At 37.3% G+C, this 20,683-nt stretch overlaps 1 protein-coding gene across 2 annotated transcripts in view; it reads left to right on the top strand.

Moving 5' to 3' along the window:
* The window catches only part of TRAPPC12 (trafficking protein particle complex subunit 12), a 49,195-nt gene extending 30,904 nt beyond the window's left edge, over positions 1–18,291 (top strand). For both annotated transcript variants that reach the window (XM_021551200.3, XM_021551201.4), the window contains exons 8-12: positions 2,764–2,837; positions 10,330–10,428; positions 15,600–15,700; positions 16,482–16,569; positions 17,951–18,291. In XM_021551200.3, coding sequence (XP_021406875.2) covers positions 2,764–2,837; positions 10,330–10,428; positions 15,600–15,700; positions 16,482–16,569; positions 17,951–18,193 — 605 coding nt within the window. In that variant the 3' untranslated portion in view covers positions 18,194–18,291. The remainder of the gene's footprint in view (positions 1–2,763; positions 2,838–10,329; positions 10,429–15,599; positions 15,701–16,481; positions 16,570–17,950) is intronic.
* Positions 18,292–20,683: the final 2,392 nt, after the last annotated feature.

Here is a 20,683-nt window from a genome sequence, read left to right as displayed (position 1 = left end):
GTCTTCAATTTGACTGGATATGAAAGTTACTTTAAAATGTCACTGTACCTGACTTGATACACCTCCTGAATGCATCCTAAAAACACAAACACATGTGAGCAGCATATATCGTAAAGATACTTGCACATATAGTCAAAAGAATACATTTACTACTCTTCTCAAAAAGTTTAGGAAAAACTGAAATAATCTTACATTGAAGATAGGCACAGTACTTCATGAGTTTCTGTTCTTTTCTCTTGTAATGTAATGTTCTTTCTGCCTCTGTTCACCTACTTCCTTTTACCTGTTAGCATTTTCTGGCAGAATTTTCATCCTTATGTCCAAATCTTTTGTTTCTTAAAACTTTAAAACTAAAGTGTTGATCCCCCTTTAAGGTACAAGGACTTTTTACAAGCTGTATCTTAATCCTGCGTCCTGCAGTCTGCTTCACTGATGAGTTACTGATTCCTGCTCTTCCTTTCTGCTTTAGAGCTCAGATGGGCTCAGAAGGAGACATAGTTAGAAAGCAGCAGCTAGTAGTTATCAAGGGCATGGAGAAAAGCAGCAGCTAGTAGTTATCAAGGGACATGGCTGCAGAAAATTTGGAGCGATCTTTACATGTATACTGTGCAGCTGCCTCTAGGTTTAAGACTGCCAAAAAGCCCACGGGACATTTGCAGAGACTGTTGACTGCTGTTGTCTGTGGAGGTCAGCCAGGTCTGTTCCCTCTCTGCTTCGTCTCTGCATTTGGAGCTCCAGGAGGCCAATAATGGGTTTGCTTTTTTTTCATTTGAGACTTGCTGAAGCAAACCTTATTAACTTTATGTGAAGACAGCCCAAATTCATTATGGGGATTATGCTAAGCATGTAATTTCCATGCTGCTGATGTAAGAAGGTGCAACACCAATCAACTTAACATGTGCATCTATAGCCTGAAACAGAGCACCTCATTTGCCAGTTTTTCAGCAGGCAGAGAGATTTAGCCATTGCACCACTTGCCTGGTAACACATTCTGTAAGATGCCAATTTTGTAACTTCACAGTGCCTATTGAAATGAATGGCAGTGTGGAGTACAGAGCCCTTGATGAAATCAAGGAAAAGCAAATGCTTTAGAGTGGAAGCATGGCTGCATGGACCTGCAAAGAGTGTTTCAGGCAACTCAGTAAAACACAGTGCTGGGTTTTGGGTTTTTTTACTGCTTTGCAGGTTTTTTTTAACCCCTTTCTGCCAGTGCTAAGAAGCCTCATCACACAGAGGTACAGAATTTCCAGACCAGGTTCCTGTCTAGTTTATAGCACAGGCTGAAGAGATCTGGTTTGCCTGCTTTGCAATCCTTTTTTGACAATGGTACCTGGTGTTACCTGATTGTTAACATGAAATGTGGATGTCTCCGGTATATGAATCAACATCTACTTTGTTGTCACCTAAGTCCTAAAAAAACTGAATTTGGTTACCAAACTATGAGAACATGCAAAATAAAGAGATATTTACTTAAGTGACATTATGAAGGGCAGTTATTTAATTATCTTTGGATTTTACAGACCCCCTCCCCTCCACGGAAAGAGAAAAAGGAAATGTGTCATGAAGTATTAGTTCATGGTTTACAGTATTGTCTCCATTAGTAGCACTAGTGATGTGTGGTCACGGGGGAATTTCTGAAACAAAAGCTAGAAGTAATGAATGATTGTAAGGTACAGTGGATGAAATGCTGGGTTCTGTCTTGGACCCTACATTATAACCCTCTTTTTGACAAAGATAATTTGTGAATATTCATGGATTGGATTTTTTTCATTTTACTATTGAAGAGGATGGAAGGAGTTTTTTTAGGAAAGGTGATAGACATTTCACCAAGCTCTTATTATTTGTAATTATTTCTTTGTGTGCTGAAAGAATTATCTGTGTAATCTGCCATGCTTTCATCAGTGACTACATTAATGATACAAATGAGTGGTCTCAGTTATCACAATTTCATTGAAATAGCCTCTTCTCCCTTCCCCCTCTTTCAAATCATTACAGTGACCTTGAGAGCTGATTGACTGATATACATGTATTTTTCAAATGTACTAAATGAATAGTCCTAATGTTTATTTTTGAGGATTAGAGAAGTATTTCTAGCATTGATCTATGGTACTATAACATGAGGGAAAATAAGGGTCTGTGTGAACTGTTCTCTTACAACATCAGGACTCTGTCTGCAAAGCAAGAGGGAGAAATCTGCTGCAGCTTTTAATGCCTGCAAAGCTCCAGGAGAATAGGGAAAGCAGACAAGCTTGGCAGATTTTTTTCAGCATATCTCTCAGCCAGAGGCAAGCACAAACAGTCCCAGACTCAGACATTTCTCACTCTGCATGTTTTGGCTCTTAAATGACATTCTAGCTATGTTTGATTCTTAAATTTATCACATTTAATGCTGTAGATTACATGTTTTTAAACTGTTGCTCATTATCACTTGAATCCTTTTATGCACCTTTTGTTCTGATGTTGGAAAATGTGTGGCTTATTTTGGTGTTTAATATTTGGCCTGAGCTGAGAGCTGAGTGACTGTATATTGCTCTGCATTGTTGCTTTGTGTATGGTACCCAGAGCTGCTGGAGCAATTCCCTTGGAGAGATGCAGAATTCTCTGATGCTGCAGCAGGGTTGAGGATTAAAAATTCTAGGCTAAAACCCGGTGGTGTTAACGAGGGGGACCTTTCAAAATCATAATTCATAGGACCAATAATTGATGGCAAGAAAGAACGTCTAATTTATTTGTGCAAATTCACAAGCTGCTCTTATTTTGCAGCCTCTGTTCAGCTGTGGAGGTCACGTCTGGGCCGGGTGATGTACTCCATGGCAAACTGTCTGCTAATGATGAAGGTACGTGGGTGGCAGAACTGCAGAGGTACCGTATATTCCAGAATAGGATGTCAGAGAAAATGCAAGTGAATAACTGGTGCAGAGATAAGGGAAGACTACCTGACAGTACATTAAGGTTTTGCTCAGTGAAGAATTAATTAGGCTTAATAATGTCTTATTTAATAGATAGCTATTTGCGGTAATGTTCTTTGGGAACATATCTGTACTTATTTCTCCCCAAATCATCCTAGAGAACATGCAATAACAATACAGAATTTGCATTTTTAAATTGAATTTTTCAAACACTTAACTAAATGCTCTAATTAAAAGCAATTATGTGCTCTGCCTTTTTCAAACTGTGCACTAGGAATGTTGCTCTGTTTGTGAAGTTTAATAACACTGTAGCTTTTGTATCTGATAGAGATCCGAAACATCTGAATACATCCTCCCTTGTCAACTGATCTCAGTTGTAATATGTCTTCTTTCAAGTTTAAATCCTCACTAGTGGGTAGGGGTGGAAAAGAAAGCAATAAAACCAAAAGTGACTAGCTGTTACTGCTGGGGCTTTCTGCCTTGATTCCTCCTTACATTTTTTAACCAATTGTACTCTGTCTGGTGCAACACTCTTAGTTTCTCCTTGTATTCAGGAAGTAGAAATAAAATTACTTCTGTCGATCCTGTTGTGGTCAGAAAAACAGGGGTGTCACCATTCCTGCACAAAACTGCTGTTACCCTGAGCCTAACTGTGTCCTACAAATCAATTAGCAGCCTTGGAGAAGGGATGTCAGCAGTGGAATCTTCACAGGCCAAGATTTGCACTCCTGGCTCCCTGCACTTCAATTACCCATGCCAGATCTGATCCTCTGATGTTTACTGAGCTACTTCCCAAACAAGGCTCCATTCTTAATATCACAGTACCTCAAAAAAGTATGGTTTCTTTTCTTCTTTTTTTTTTTTTTTTGAATATAAGAGCTATCTATACAGATTTACTTGAATGGAATATTCTTGTTGTGGGAATTAGGGGAAACATATTTATTTTCATTATTATATTGTAATAAGAACATTTCTGTCTTGCATAGAAATACTTGTTCATTAAAACAATTTGTCTTTTGAGGTAGGTGTGTGGCATAGGTTAATTTTTTTAATCATTCTCTTTTTCAGTAAACACGTGAAGAAAAGCATGAACTGCTATCCCAAACAAAGTAAAATATATAAATAAAAAAATACTGGTATACATTTTCAAGAACTTCATTTTACTTTTTGCTGTGAATTCTTTTTTAACTCACGTGTTTTTCTCGTGAACACACAAATCTACATGCATGCACAGTTCTCACCTTCCTCTGGTTTTATCTTGTTAGTGCTATTTTCTTTGAGTAACAGAAATATATTTGTGAATACCAATTTTTATCTTTTTGGAAATGATATTTCAGAAATATGGCAGCTCAGATACTTCTTAAAACCGGTTGTATTTAGGGCCTATTCTCACAGCTGTTAAATTAGAAATTTATGGTTCACAATAACTTCTAAATTACCCACAATTGCATATTAATGCATAATTACTTCCATCTGAAATTTGCATTTCAGTGCATTGGCTATAGGGTATTTTTGAGTCTTTCAGTTTTCAGGAATATCCCCAGACCCTTTTTTAACATGCAGCAGTCCTGTGGTCATCTTCTCCACCTTCCACAGTATTCAGCGTGAATCTATTCAAATTAGTTTTAAACACACTTTTGTAAGTTCTCCCATGAACAATTATATCAATTTAACATGATTCCACTCTTTTTTGCTGTTGTATCATATGCTTTAAAAGCTGCATTTGTTTTTATTCGAGTGTTTCAAGTGTATATAATTTAAAAAAAAACGGTTTCATTATCCTAGTCAGCGCCATCTATTGCCATCTAGTGACCATTTACAATATTGCAGCACTGTGCTTGATCCCCCAGGTACTGTTAGGTGATGGAATACCTTGGGCAAGTATTCGATGATGATAATAAATTATTAAAGTATAACTATGCGACTTTGGTATGAAAAAAACCCCAAACATATTATCTCACTTTTACTGACCTCTTTCTTTCACCAAAAAAACTACAGTAGTATTTAACAGGGAACAATCTTGTCAGGATTGTCACTTGAAAATTTTAAAAAATTGACTTTGATTAGATGTTGGCCCTATAACTATTTAAATCTAGGTTTGTTATCCTCAATTCTTAATGAGGCTTATTTCATGTCATATCTTTTCTGCATTATTTGCCTGAATCAAATAATTCTGTTTACACAGTACAATGATTTCTGCTTTTTAAAGTAATAGTTAAACACCTCCTTAAATTTCAAGATGGCAGGGTATCATATTTTGGGGTAGAGAGTGAAGGCAAAGTGGCTCACCCAGACACAGGAAATGAGTCATGTCTCCTATACGCTGGAATTATCTTTCCTAGGTACTGAACTCTGCCTGCTGTGTCCTTTTATCCATGTGACCTGTGACAGTTTAGTAGTAGTTCAAGGCAGTCTTTCTTTCCTGGTCATCTCCCTTTCTTTGTATAACCTTTCTTAAATGGGTTCTACCTTCTTTCTGTGCACCACTGTTGGACTTAACCAAATGACAAAGAAATAGTGAATCCCAGTTGTATCAACTGATATCACACAGCTTTCCTGTTTCCCGTAAACAAAGGGAAACTTCAGGAAAGATGTGGAAATACAGCAGGAGGAGAAGGGGAAACCATATAACTTCTCAGTGTAGACTTCCATTTACAAGAACTTTGGGCTTATGGCACTATGAAAGCATATCCTGAATATAGCAGCATATTACTTTAACATATAGCTGATGACATGAATTGTTTCATTTCAAAAGTCTATCTGCAAAATGCTTGCCACTTTACTAAATCACCATGGAAATGTCTTAAAAACTTTGTAAGTTCTTTATATCTGACCTAAAATCACTTTTGACATTATCTTACCAGATTTTTCTCTTTCTAAGGAATAAACACTTAAGTATTTTCCACATATATTATAAATGCACTCTAATTAAAGGCACATTTTGTGCTTTTTAGTTTTCTTCAGTGTTGTGTTAGCTTTTTTAGAACTTGCCCTTCATAAAACAAAAGCATTAGAATTGATTTTAATCTGGAGATAATACAATTAAAACGGTACCAAGAAGGAGCTTGTGCTAGTGACACAAGGGAATGATGCCTGAGGACTTTTGTTCCTGTATGATTTAAAAGAGAAAGTCTTTTGCCTGAATGTTGCATTACAGCTCTCTGGATTCATAGCACTAAGAACCTCTGCTTTCATAACCCTTCCACAAATGCACTAGATAGAGAGGAAGCATTAGTTATCCCTGTCCTCTCTCCCCAAAACCAAGTATTTATGAACTATCCACTCCCTGTACCTAAGATTTTTAGTCATGGTCATTTATGGTTATTTCTAATTAAGTACTTAAAGGTGGTGGTGAAGGAAATATGAAAATGTGTAATGCAGTAACCATGAAGGGAAGTACAGTTTACTGTGGTGCATTAGAAAAAACATACTCCAGCAAGTAGGTTCAGTGGTTTAATAGAACTATTTTATACTATTTACTATTATTATATAGTGTTATATTTTATAATAATATATTATTATTATCTACTATTTACTATTACTATACTATTTACTATTCTATACTACTTACTAGTATATGTAATGTTAGCTCCAAATTTTCATAATAAAAGAGGTATTGAGTTATAAAACAATAGGCCAGTTCTCATTCATATCCTAAATAGTGTAACTTCAGATCTTCTTTTGGCATTTTTTTACAAAGGTGTGGAAAACTGGAAGGCTCTTTATCTTTTCAAATTAAGGACCATGACAATGTGTCAGCCCCATCTATAAGTCTTAAGATCACAAGCTGTAGTCATTGGGGTTTTTACTGGCAATACTTAATATGTTTTACTCCTCACAGCCACACCTTCTATGAATCAAGACTTCACTTCTCAGAGGTGGTGTGTATTTATCATTCCATCAGATAATCTTCGTTGTATTATGTCACATTAGCCAAACTGTGAATGATAACTCTTTAGTAAGTGACACCAAATACCTGTTTTACAATGTGCTCTTTCAGAAGGTACTGTCAGATAAGATGCCTGTATAACTCGCCACAGAATAGTATTATTCTGTATCACATGTAGGATACTCAAGAAATCTCCTAGTGCTTTCATCAGTTTGGGGAAAATAATAAATGCATTTTAAACTCACTGAGGGATCCACACGTGACCACAGAATGAGGTTGTATTTAGAAGTGAGCCTATATATGATGACGTTTCACAGTTTCATCCTGGGGCCATCCTTGCTTGTGCCTTTGGACATACATAATTTAGTCTCTTGTAATCTGGAAGACATGGGTCCTGTTCCTGTGACAGATGCTGTATCGCATGTGGGTAAGCACAGATGTGAGGTGCTGTGCTGTTGTATGGAAAGAGGGTGCAGTGACCACCAGCAGAGTGCATAGACTCTTAATGTTCATCTCTACTCTCACATTTCAGGAGCTTTCAGTGTTTATGTACTTGTAATGCATGTGGTGTTGGAGATATGGATAAGGAGTGCAGAAAAGGAGGAGGGTTTCTTTGCCTGTCTAGGCCAAATCTGTGAAGCCCCTACAGCATGGGCCTCTAAGACTTGGCTGCTTGTTCCTACCAAGGCTGGCTGCTGTGTACACAAGGGAGCCTGTGCTGCTGTGACAGGGAAAACACTGCCCATTCACGCAGCTTCTTGTGGCTGAGGCTTTTCTGCAGTCAGTTAATGCTAAGCTGTAAAGTAAGCTGGCAGAAGCACTTTTTTATCAGCTTGCTGCATGGTCTCCTGGGAGTTGTTTCTGCATCGGTTTGGGGATGGGACTGCAGGGCTGCAATCCCTCATGGTTGTGCTGTACATCTTTGTTGTGTAGCCAGAGCCGTAGAGTGTGCACAAGAGTGAGCACTGTGTAAAGGGCAGCTTTAGACCACAGAATTTGATAAAAGAAAATTATTTCTCTAATGACCACATTTGATGCTTGAAGGGATAAAAAATCACAATCATAGACAATGCTTCAGATTTAGTAGATTATACTCTTAGAAGAATTAATAGGTACTACAATCATGACTGGGGTTCCTCTAAAGAGCTAGATCAAAGTGTCCCTATTCCAAGTTTTTTATGAGTGCCTAACACAGTCGTACTCCATGATCAAGTAAGTCCTTTACTGAGGTGTTAAAATGAAAATTGAAGTTTTCCTAAATCATTTTGTGAAAAGTTATGGTTGCTTTAATTTCATCACATTTGAGTTGTGAATGATAAATACAGCAGCATTTAAATAAATAGACTTGTGTATGCAGCATGTTGGTTTTCCTCTGAACTCTTTTTATTACAAGTAATAAGCGTGAACTTGTCATGGCACATTAGAATTGTAATAAACTCTAAATGTTAATAATTAATTGTTCAGAATTCATCATTATACTCACAGTATACAAGTTGTTTGCAAACAAAAGGTCCTGCAGAGGGCTTTCTCTTTTCCTTTTTTTTTCCTCCTACTATTACAGGACATGTAATTTCTCTCATACACATATCAGACTCCAAAGACTTATCTTGACATTTTGTTTGTATAAAACAATATGTTTCAAACAGAATGGTTTGGGTCAGAACAGACCTTTAAAGGTCATCTAGTCTAACCTACCCCTGCCATGCACTGGGACCTCTTAAACTAGATTGGGTTACTGAGAGCACCAACCAATCTGACCTGGAATGTTTCCAGGGATGGAGCATGCTTCATATCTCTGGGTAACCCCTTCAAGTGTTTCACTGTCCTCATTGTAAAAAATCCATTCCTATTACCTAGTCTAAATCAACCTTCTTTTAATTTAAAACCATTACCCCTTGTCCTATCACAACAGGCCCTGATATATAAGCCCATTTCAGGTACTGAAAGGCTGTAATGAGGTCTTCCCAGAGCCTTTTCTTCTCCAGGCTGAACAGCCCCAACTCTCTCAGCCTTCCTTCTTGAGAAATACTCCAGCACACTGACCATTTTTGTTGCCCTCCTCTGGATCTGCTCCAGTACATTCATGTGTTTCCTGTGCTGAGGACTTCAGAACTGGATACAGGGTTTACTCCTTTTAAGTGCATCCTCAGGAAAAGAAATTCTTTACACATGGGGAACATTGCTTCCTCAAACCAAGCAGGAGATGAAGAAAAGCAACCTTTCCTAGTAGCTGTGATCACATTAGGGATGAGTTAAATGAGTACTATAATTTGACTAAGACTAATGGTAGGGCTGAATATCCCAAGATTTATGTAGTTTTTTAAGATTATTTTCCATTGTCCTTTGCTTTCTAATGCCCACCACAATTCTTGTATTAAGTTGAAGGGAGGACTGTTGGCAAGCACTGAAGTGTTACAGCACAGAGAGTCCTCAGCCTTTGCTTGGCCTGGCCTTTGTGAGCTAAGGCAGGTGCTCTCTGCCTCTGCTCACGTTTCTCCAAGCTGCAGCAGCTGAGGCTGGTACAGCCCTGGGCCAGTGGATGTTCCTACAGCTACAGCTGGTCTCAGCACAGAGCATGGGCACTGCCTCTCACCTCTGCCTGCCAAGCCATGTGGCCAGGCTCTGAAATTCATATCCTGTCAAGGTCCTTGAATTACTGCAGTTCAACCATGAAACAGCTGAACTGCAGGAACCGGTCACATGGGAATTTCTTCCCAGTGGGAAATGGGACCCATTTGTTTAATCTTCTGTCACTGATCCTTAGCTGGAGGCTATACTGGCATTCCGTCTTGAGCTGGCATATCTCAACACTGCCCTCTGCCAGCATGGCCTTTGTGCAGACCTTGTAACCCTTGAAAAGCTTTCTGGAGATCAGAACCAGTCCTCCCCTCACTTAGTTTTAGCCCAAATACATTTTCTATTTAGATTACCTGCTTTTACGCAGTAAGAAATCCAATTCAGGTGAAGGAAGGGAAAATGTCTTCTTTCCCTTACGCAGTAAAAAACCCAAAAATTTGGGTGGAGGAGGGGAAAATGTCCTGTTCCCCTTGGTAGTAGTGCTAGTTTGTCATCTGAAGATGTGTAGGAATTGCAATTTCTGTCATGTGATGTTTTGCACAAGAGCATGTGCACAGGCACTTCACAAAGCCATGGAATATAGTTTGTTAAACAATGTAAATTACAAACATTTGGAACGTGGGACACTTCTCAAGTATGTATTCCTCCAGTCACACCAAAGGTTTAATCCTAAATCATAATCTAAGATGAAGGATGTTCACACTTTTAGTTTGTGGCATTTAGGTACAAAAAGAATATGATCCTCTTAAAAAAAAAAATCGCCTGTCTATGCAGTTCCAGTATAACTGAGAAAAGACCAATGTAGTCAGCCACTAGTGCCTACAGTGATTGATAGAAATTCTGTCTCACTGACAAATACTTTAATTCTGTTGGAATATGACTTTACAAAGAAGGTGACACAAAGGCTGAAGTATTCTGAAGTTAAATACCTGATTGTATGCTTTCCACCCTTAGGACTACGTGCTGGCTGTAGATGCTTACCACTCTGTCATCAAATATTACCCACAGCAAGAGCCTCAGTTGCTGAGTGGAATTGGAAGGATTTTCCTTCAGGTATGCATTTTATTCTAAATTTACCAGGTAGTACTGCTTTTGATAGCTACGTAGAGAATAATCATTGCATTTAAAACTGTAGCTGTTTTTGTAGGGCACATGTCAAATTGTAGAGGCAGTGCTCAAAACAAAAACCCTTCATGTCATATTAGATACAATTAGGAAATATGAAGCACCTGTAGTATGTAGAGTGCATTAGCAAACAAATAACATGCTGTAGAAAGTTATGCTAGTATTTTATTCAAAAAGCGACATTCTGTTTTCCCTAAAATTAATGGTAAAGGTCCTGTTGACATCAGTGAGACAGAATTGCACTAAAAATCTCATGTCTCACTGCCTTAAGACTGCATTCAACTCTCAGTCACACTGTATAGCTGCCATCTTCATGTAGAAAAAAATTCAAGAGTGTCCTTCTTTTGTCCAGATCATATCCCTGAGAAGACAGGGGAGGGCACCTTAAAAGAAAAAAAACAGTATACAGGAAAGTATAATAAATGTCCATGTATCTGCATTTAATGGCAAATAAAAATAGATGTCTTTTTATTTTTCGTAAAATGATGCATTTAAATAGCTATCTGATTCTTTTAATTTTTAGTACCTCACAAGTTCTTTGCAGTTCTTTCATATTTCTGATACTGATAATTCAGACTTTTCCTCTTTTATCTACTTATGTTTATTATGAATGATAAATCTAATTTTGGATTGTCAGGTATTTACAAATTATCTTATTTGTGACATTCCTGTAATAAAATTATATTGAAACTGAGTAATTTACTCTTAATAGATAGTTATTAACATGCTTGCTTGAAATCATAGAATGTCATTCAAATTCATTTATGGATTTTCGGTTCTCAGCAGGAGCATGGTTTCACAATGTGTTAAACATGTCTGTCTTTAAAAGTCTCTAGTTTTAAGTGGATCTCCATCACTATGGAGCAATTTTATGATATTGGCTGTGTGCATTAATTATTACCTAAATAGGGAACATAGTAATTATGCATATTAAAGAATGGTACTGAAAATGTGCAAAATACTAAAGAAGATAAAAGTTATTAATAGTTCTAGTCTTTCTGGAAAAATGACTGGGTATGTTACTGGCACTGCCTTTGTGACAACAGTGTCTGCCCTGATGTCACACCCAAAGTCTGTTTTCATTCCATTTACAATGGAGAAATTTTCACTCCCATGAGGAAAGCATCTCCTAACTTACAGAATAATTTGAAATCAGTGACCTCCACAATGCTGGCTGTGACAACAGGCCTCCAGTTCTGAGGGGTTTTATTGTCAGATCTGGACATAGCAAAAGGGGTTATGAGGAGTCCTTGAGATTGTCATGTGACCTAGATAGAAGTTAAAAAGAATGGTCTCTAAATGCATATATTTTCCTTCCTTTCTTCTAGCACATTAAGGAGATAAGTTTTTATTGCTTGGCTTGCTGTCTTTTTCTGTCACAAAATTTTCAGCCCTATCTGAGGTATCCTAGTGCAACAGATGTAAGATTTTGATATATTAAGAGAAATAGGCAGTGTCCAGTTAATCAAAACTAAGCCATTTGAATTAAAGAAAGATAAAAGTATTGCAGTCCTGAGCATCATCATTTTGGTAGGATCACTCTGTTGTAAGTGTGCACTGTTGACAAGGCACTCTCTGGAAAAATAAATAAAATGTCTTGCAGATAAAATAGAAAAGCAGTTTTCTCATATTCAAATGTCACAAACAAGTGTTCTCAAAAACAAGTAGCAATTCCCAGATAACCTCAATGTGTGCTGCTAACTTTGAACATTTACCAAGAGAGGTGCAGGGGAGCCAGATTCCAGTTGCTTAAGAGTCTCAGACACTGTTTGACAGTAGACATCACACACATAAAACAAAGCAATAAAGTATAATTCAGGAGTTTAGCAGAAAAAAATTGTGACCTTTTTCAACATGTAAAACTTTTCTTTATTTATTTTACTTTGATTTATTTTTTCTTAATTAAATTTAGCTAACTAGTCTAAGGCATCATGTCCTCTCTATCTTCACATGTAAGTGGAACATAAGAAGGTCTAGATCTGGTGTACGGCCTTTGGCTGTTACCTTAAAGAGTGGGAAATGAGAATTACAGAAATGCAGAATGGAGGAAAAGACAGAGGTTATCACTAAGAAATTTTCATAAGGACTGTAATTCTTTCAGCAGTCTTTTCTTTCTTTCTGTTTTACCTGAGCTGTAAAACAGAAACAGTGAATTAAATAGGATTATATTGTGTAGCTCTCACTGGCTGACCTATCCAAAATTTCTGTTTGAATAAATACATTAATAAAAAAATTCTAAAAGCTGCCTGACCTTCCCCTCTGCAATAAACTGCTGCAAAACTGAGTCAAAAGCAATAAAAAATTCTAGAAGAAAAATAATCTTGGTTTCCAGACAAACAACAAAGTTAAGCACATAGCATACTGGAGGCTCTTTGTTAGGGACTATGATTATTTCAGGTTAATCATTTTTATTTGATGTGCTAATTATTATTAGATACTGAAGTCATACTTTCTGAACTAAGTTAAATAAGTGATGAAGTGATAAATAAGTGAATAAGTGATAAAGACCACTTAAGTTGGCTAAATTACTTAAATAACTAATTAAAATTAATTTATTTTAAATTATCTTTCCCACAAAAAAAATTTAAAAAGTAAACTGTTTCCCCTCTGTGGGAATAATGAGATTTAAGAGTTTGACATGTTTGCTGAGAAGATACGAGATGCTGCTAAGAAATCAGAAACATTCATGATCCCAAATAATGTGTAATTAGCATCAAAGTATACTAGATTTGGACTCATCAAGCTCCCAGGAGAGTGAACTGGTAGCTTGCTTTAGAAATTTTCTCATGGTTAAAGGATTCCCAGGCTAAAAGTACTCGAGGACAGATTCAGTTACACTTTGCCAGCATTATCCTCCAGTTAAATGTAATTATTTTCTTGGTGATTTACATCTTTAGTGGGATTTATAGACAGAAGTGGTATCCTTTGTCATTACAAGGGAATGTATGGTATTTTAGAACGAATAATATTTGAGTCCAGTTATATAACATCTGGGATAAATGCATCTGTTTTGTTAGAAAAGACTATTAATTGTATTCCAGAAATGCCTGGTAGATGGACAGCAATTGACACTACTACAGTTTTGCCTGCAGTGTTCAATTGGATCATCTCCTAAATGTAAAGAATAATTTCCTTATGTTGACATGGAATAAGTCTTGTGATTAGAGGTGAAGGAGTATCTGTTGTATTAGTGGTGTTAATGGAGCTTTGGATACTGCAATTGGGATATTCCCATAAGGAAATTGGGAAGAAATATAGATGAAGCCTTCAGATAGATGGATGTTTGCTGTCTCTGAAAAGTGCAGTTGAAAAGTCATTTGCTGATGACCAGAAGGACTTGCTAAATTATCTTTTCCACAAGTATCTCTTTAGGGTTTGTTGTGTTTGTAATTTCTGTTAGGTAGTACTTGTATGATAAAATGTAAAGCATGCTTGTAAAATGTACAGATGATGTCAAGCTGGGAGTGATACAGACACTATGAAGGGCAGGATCCAAATTCAAAATAATCTTGACAAGTTGAGAAGCTGAAATGTTAAATTGGCTGTGATTCAAACAGCAAAGGCAAAATGCTACCATAGACTGGGAGTAATACACAAATACAAAATGAGAAGCAACAACAAGCCTATTTTCTGTAGAAAGGAAATAGGCTGAGAGTAAGAAGACTAACACAAAAGGATAAACAAATTGGACTTCCAAATACTTGGCATAAAAGCAAAATTTATATTCACATGTGAAACAAAGTGATTCCTGCTTCTCACTGCTGGTGCTAGATCAGTTGAATTATGGAGACTTCTTACATGGGCACTCAGGGAGGATGTGAAGTAACAGGAGAGAGTTCAGGGAATCCAGAAAGCATTATCTATGAGAAAGGGCTAAACACTGCTTTGCCTGAAAATTGGTTTTCATTCTAGAAGGGGAAGAAAAATTTTTCAAGTATGCAAAAGACTGTGAAAAAAGAGGAGTTGTACATTCTCCCCTACCACTATGGACAGGACAAAAAGCTGAGGCAAAATGTGCAATGAGATAACAGATATTTTCTAATGATAGGGCAATTTAAGAATTCTGGATTAAGTTTCCTAGTAAGACTCAGATTTGTAATATCCACCACCTAAGAGCATTAAGGAGACTTCAGCACATTTGTCACAAACATTTTTCATAGTGTTCTGAAACAAATAGGTGGTCCCTTGAGGGCCCCCTTGAATCTCTCCACCCGAGGACTACCTGGTTTCCATGGCTTTACACTTCTGAACTAGTTTAATTTTACTCCTTTTGGTAGATTTTGATAGATTTGTTTTACCCAGTAGCAACTTTTTGTCTTCTTCCATCTCTCCAGCCTGAAAAACATGCTGGTAACTTATTTTCCAAATAAGTGGTCTTCTTCAAGTATTTTTTTTCTTCTCAAAGAGCAATGTATGTGACACATCTTTAGGTGAAATGTCCTTTCCTTTTTAGAAATCCCCTCCTCCATTCCACTCCCCATCAAATCTGTACTTCTTTATGCCAGTTTTCAAATCTCTTATTCCTTCATCCTGCTTAACTCACTTTGGTATTTTTTTTAATCTGTAAGTGGACCATCTTCCCAATATCCTCAGTGGTTCATTGTACTGGAGTTGTTTTCTGACATGTGGTGTGATGCACTGAAGTTTGTCCTGTGGCCCCTAGCTATGACCCAGAAGCTGTGGGTTAACCAGGTGTGGGTCCTGTGCTGTCTTCCGTTCCTGTGGACTAATACCCCATTTCATTTGAAGTTACTCTTGACCTTTTCTCGTTTTCAGCTACTTTTTTGAACTGTGGAGTCAGTTACAACAAAGGAGCTAAATGAGGATATGGGGTCTCCCTGCCCTACAAATGCTCCATAGTCCCCAGCTGAGAAACTGCCTCAGGCAAACTGCACATGCTTTTTGGCTGCTTTTCATGACCTTAACATGGCTCTTCAAATACATTGTTTGGTAACAGGTGTTACCCAGTCACCTTGGTGTAAAGAGATGGATAATGGACTTTGATATGTTGTATATGTTTTTGTGTCCTTATAAGATATAATCAGGATGTAGCGCTTTTCTTCTTATTGTGGTAACTCGCCTATGATTTTTCTGTCTAGATTGGAGACATAAAGACTGCAGAAAAATATTTTCAAGATGTTGAGAAAGTGACTCACAAATTGGATGGACTACAGAGCCAAATTATGGTTTTAATGAACAGGTAGGTAATTTAATAGCTAAATAAAACTTCTTGAAATGTAGTTCTAAAAGTATGCAAGGTGGTCATTAAAGTGCCCTTGAGACAATCTTGTTCTCTTTCTCTCTTTTCTGGGACTTCATCTGCCATAGGTGAGACTGAATGGCTACAGACTCAGGCAATCTCTATAACTTGGTACAGTCGTACCATCCTGCATTGAAACTGTGATCTTTCAGTTGATTTCACGAAGCTTTTTCTCATTCTTTCAGGCACTGCATATTTTCACCATGTTTTTTCAATATACATTTGCATAAATATCTCTTAGTAGAGGAGAAGTTATTTTGAGCAGTTATCCTACAATCAGATCTGCCAAGAAAGTACCACCCGGTAGCTTCAAAGGATGCTTAAATACACTTAGTAATCGAGCTGTGTGATGGGGAACTCACTTTGTAAGGGTTAGCACATTGGCTTAATATATTTAGAAGATACTATTCAAAGGTGCTCTGAAAATTATATGGCTGATTTCCTGAAGAGAAATAATTCTGGGAAGAGAGTATCTGCATTTAAATTAATAAAACACAATGAAGACTGTTGCTTTCATAGGCAAAAAATATAATAGCTGAGCGATACAAGTTGTCATTCCATTTGTCTGTAAAACAGTGTCTCCTTCACACTGTAAAGAACAAATGTCAGAAACTCTCTCATCTGTAACAGGAAAAATAAAAAATGGTGTCCATTCTTTTTAAAATGTATTATTACCTTGGGTTTTTGAGTAGAACTCATTTATATGTCACTTACTTTCTAGAGCATTTCTCCACCTTGGTCAGAATAATTTTGCAGAAGCTCATCGATTTTTCACAGAAATTTTAAGGATCGACTCATCAAATGCTGTGGTAAATCTTCAAATTGCTACATATATAATGAACACCTAAATTATTCTCGTAATACTTCATGCATGGATTTAATTAGTACCCAGAGTATGCTCAGAGATTTACAGAAAAATGGGATGTGGCATGTGTGCCAAAAGGTTTTCAGTATCCATAAAGGATAAGATGGAAAATGGGATGGGAAATTAAGAACCAGTCTGTATGAAGAGCGTGAATATTTAGGCATGCCTGTAGAAATTCCGAGACACTCTTCTTTTACAGGATCTTTGCAAAAGCCCTTTTTTTTTCACTCACTGTTTTTAGCATAGACTTGCATGTCAGAAAAAGAAACAGCATCTGCCAACGTATATAAAATTAACTTGATTTCTCACAACATTGAAACGATATTGTAATTTTAAACATGACATTTTTAACACGTTGCATATCAGAGCCTTGGGTTCCTGTCACAATCTGAGATCAAAGAGCTGTTTATTTACCTTTGGGTTTCCTACACCTGGCAGTTTTCAGTGCATGGTCATGTAGGTGTTCCTAAGAAGTCAGACAGCTTACCCCCAGTAATCTGCTCCAAGGGCATTTACAGACTGAAGGGACTAAGTTTAAGGAACACGTGAATTGCATTATTTTGCAGGCTGTAAAATAGCTTGTATTATAAATCACACAAGTTCATGTAAAGTTTCCTGAGTGGACAGAAAAATATTTTTTACTAAAAGGCCATGTTCTTTCTTTATCTTCAGCTTTCAGAAAATATGAAAGTTTCTGCTCCTAAACATGTTATAACATGTTTTCAGTTTGTACTGTTGGAATCTTTCAGGAACTCATAAAACCTGTTTTGTGTGATAAGGAAAATGGAACCTGACTTATCATTCATTATGTATTTAGACTGCCCTATCTGCTGGATTTACTTGAAGTCATCTGTAGATGCCTTTGTGATAAGAAAGTATCTTCCTGTTGCTTACGTGGACACATAAGCCAGAGAGAGAGAAAAACACTTCTGAAGATATAATGAAGTAATTTTTTAAAAAATATGAAAATGCATCTGGAGGCTCATGTGGTTTCTGAAATTTGTTTCTTTTGGCTTTCAGACTTAACTAAAGTCCTATACTATTTATGTTTCATTTTAGACTGTCTTTTAGAGTTTCATTTGTTAGAAGTCAGCAGGTCCTACTGGCAGAGGGTAAATCTTGAAATTATAAGAAAAGGATAGCATTGTGTAATTGATAATGTATTTTAGTTTTGCACTCAGATGCAGAATAGTAATTCATAGCATACAGTAAATATGTTGTAACTGCAGATGCTAGACTTTCTTTCCTTCTCTCTCATCACCTGTAAATACATACATATATATATTTATAAACACAGTATTTGTTTACAATCTATTTTTCACTAGGCTAACAACAATGCTGCTGTTTGTCTTCTTTACCTGGGGAAACTGAAGGATTCCCTCCGGCAGTTGGAAGGGATGGTCCAGCAGGACCCTCAACACTATCTACATGAGAGTGTCCTCTTCAACCTGACTACTATGTATGAACTGGAGTCATCTCGCAGTATGCAGAAGAAGCAGGCACTTCTGGAGGCTGTAGCTATCAAAGAGGGTGATAGCTTTAATACTCAGTGTCTCAAGTTAGGATAGATCATTTCCAACTAATTTTTTCCAGCAAGGCTGATTTTTTAAATTGTATATACTCTTGCTAATGTGTAAATGTGAAATAAAATCTATTCAATTATGAATATTTAGTGGCATTCCTACAGAACCTGTCATCTCTAAAGGGCCTGTCATTGCAAAAACTTTGTGCTGAATTAGAGCCAGCTTCATCCCTACAGTGTCTGTTCCTGTCCGGTTGCTCCTCATTACAGTGCACTATATATATATGTGTTTGTCTATATCTATATACATATACATATATATATATATATATATATATATATATATATATATATATATATATATACATACACAGATTCTTTTATGAGGAAAACTAAATTTAACCTTACATTGTCTTGATAATTTTGCAGTAGTCAATGAGCAAGCCATGTGAGCTTATTTCATCAGCTAGAAGTTATTGACAAAATATCAGTGTGTGTATTTCAGAAAGGAAATTCTGAATGCACCTCTCTTCATTTGCTTCTACGGTATGTGCTTCATTTTGTCCCCATCAGACTCCTGAATATTACACCTTTCTGTGTCCATGGCTGTCAGAGGAGGCTGCTTGATAACCACCATTCAAAGTCACAGCATGGCTAAGGTTGGGAGGAACTGCCAGAGGCCATCTGGTCCAAGTCCCAGTAGCACAGGAACATGTCCAGGAGGATGTGAGGGAGTCATACAGTCCTGCACAGTATTAGTTTCCCACAGTATGAGGGACTATACTAAATGGTCTCCCTGTACTTCCTTGCTTTTGTGTTACTGTTGGATCTTTCAGATTAAAACACATGGATTCTGCAAAACTGCTCCACTCTGGCATTCTGCTGGGTAGAGAAAGGAGCACTGCCAGATGGAGTGGAAACACAGTGGATTTCAGCTCAATTTCTCTCTTTTCCCATTATAAAGCAAAAACACTGAGCACAAAGTATTTCCCAAGGAAAATGATGCAGAGCCTGAGGCAGAGGTATCTAAGGGTTAGGCCACACAGAGTGGAAGCAAATATGGCTCAGGACACAATGCAGTTATCAGTGATGCAACAGTATCAGCGTACACTAATTTTGGCATCCCTCAGAACACAGATTCTTGGAATCACAGTACTGCTGTGATACCAGTGTATTTCACATCTCTGCCCACATTTCTCCCTTCAGCTGTATCATAAAGATTCAATGCAGATACTCCCACTCATACACAACATATGCATCTGTTCGTAGGGGAGTTTTATTGTTCTGAGATTTAATGCTTAGCAATTGGACTAGCTTCTTGTCACAAATCACTGCCATGGGACAATTCCGTAAGTGTGTTACATTTTTTAATACCATATCGATCAATTAATTCTCACTCCCTTTTAATTCACCCACCTGTATTTTTAAGTAACCAATAACTCATTTTTATGCTTGTCCATCTGGAGATACTGTACACGGGCCAAACAGTTGTCCTAAAAAGTCCAGTTGTTTGAAAACTTCTGCAGTCTAGATATGCAGACATAAGGATGCTGCAAAATCGCTGGTCACCTGAAAAGACATAAACCTACAGCTTATACAGAAACAGAATTTACTCATTTTTACAGTGTATTTCTGTTTTACAGGCCATACTTGTACACTGAAACAACAGCTAGTTATGTACCAGTCAACTGAAAAAAAATGAAAGCAGTTGGTATTTCTGTTTCTGACTTGGCCTCTAGGTTGAACAGCTGGATCTGAATGAAACTTGCACAGCACCTGGGTAGACTTGTCCTAAGGTACCACTACTAAATTCAAAAATGAAATATTCAGCACCACCTGCTTTAGCTGGGCTTAAACACCATTTGCATAACTTTAGTGAGTATTAAAATACTAAATTAAAAGTAGTTATATTGGCATTATTCTTTATGAGGTTTTACATTTGTTTTAATTTCTGCTAGGATTTTAGACAAGGCTTAACAATAATTTGACAGATTCTCAGTTTACATTGATAACTGAGTTGAAATCACTGTCATTTTCATTTTGTTACAGCTGTTAATCTGATCAGGCATGTTACTTCCTATACTCATTTTTTTATTATCTTAGTATATTTTCACAGAATCACAGAATCACAAGGTTGGAAGAGACCTTCAAGATCATCAAGTCCAACCCATTCCCTGACACCTCAACTAAACCATGGCACCCAGTGCCACATCCAGTCTTTTTTGAAACACATCCAGGGATGGTGACTCCACCACCTCCTCGGGCAGACCATTCCAGTACTTTATCACCCTTTGCGTGAAAAACTTTTTCCTAATATCTAACCTATATTTCCCTTGACGCAGCTTGAGACTGTGACTTCTGGTTCTGTCACTTGCTGCCTGGTGAAAGAGACCAACCCACACCTGACTACAGCCACCCTTCAGGGACTTGTAGAGAGTGATAAGGTCACCTCTGAGTCTCCTTTTCTCCAGGCTAAACAACCCCAGCTCCCTCAGCCATTCCTCACAGGTTTTGTGTTCCAAGCCCCTCACCAGCC

The sequence above is a fragment of the Lonchura striata genome, chromosome 3 (assembly GCF_050655825.1).
Source record: "Lonchura striata isolate lonStrDom1 chromosome 3, ASM5065582v1, whole genome shotgun sequence".
Lineage (NCBI taxonomy): Eukaryota > Metazoa > Chordata > Aves > Passeriformes > Estrildidae > Lonchura > Lonchura striata.
Note: the sequence above shows the minus strand (reverse complement) of the source record. Positions and strands in the feature narration are given on the sequence as shown.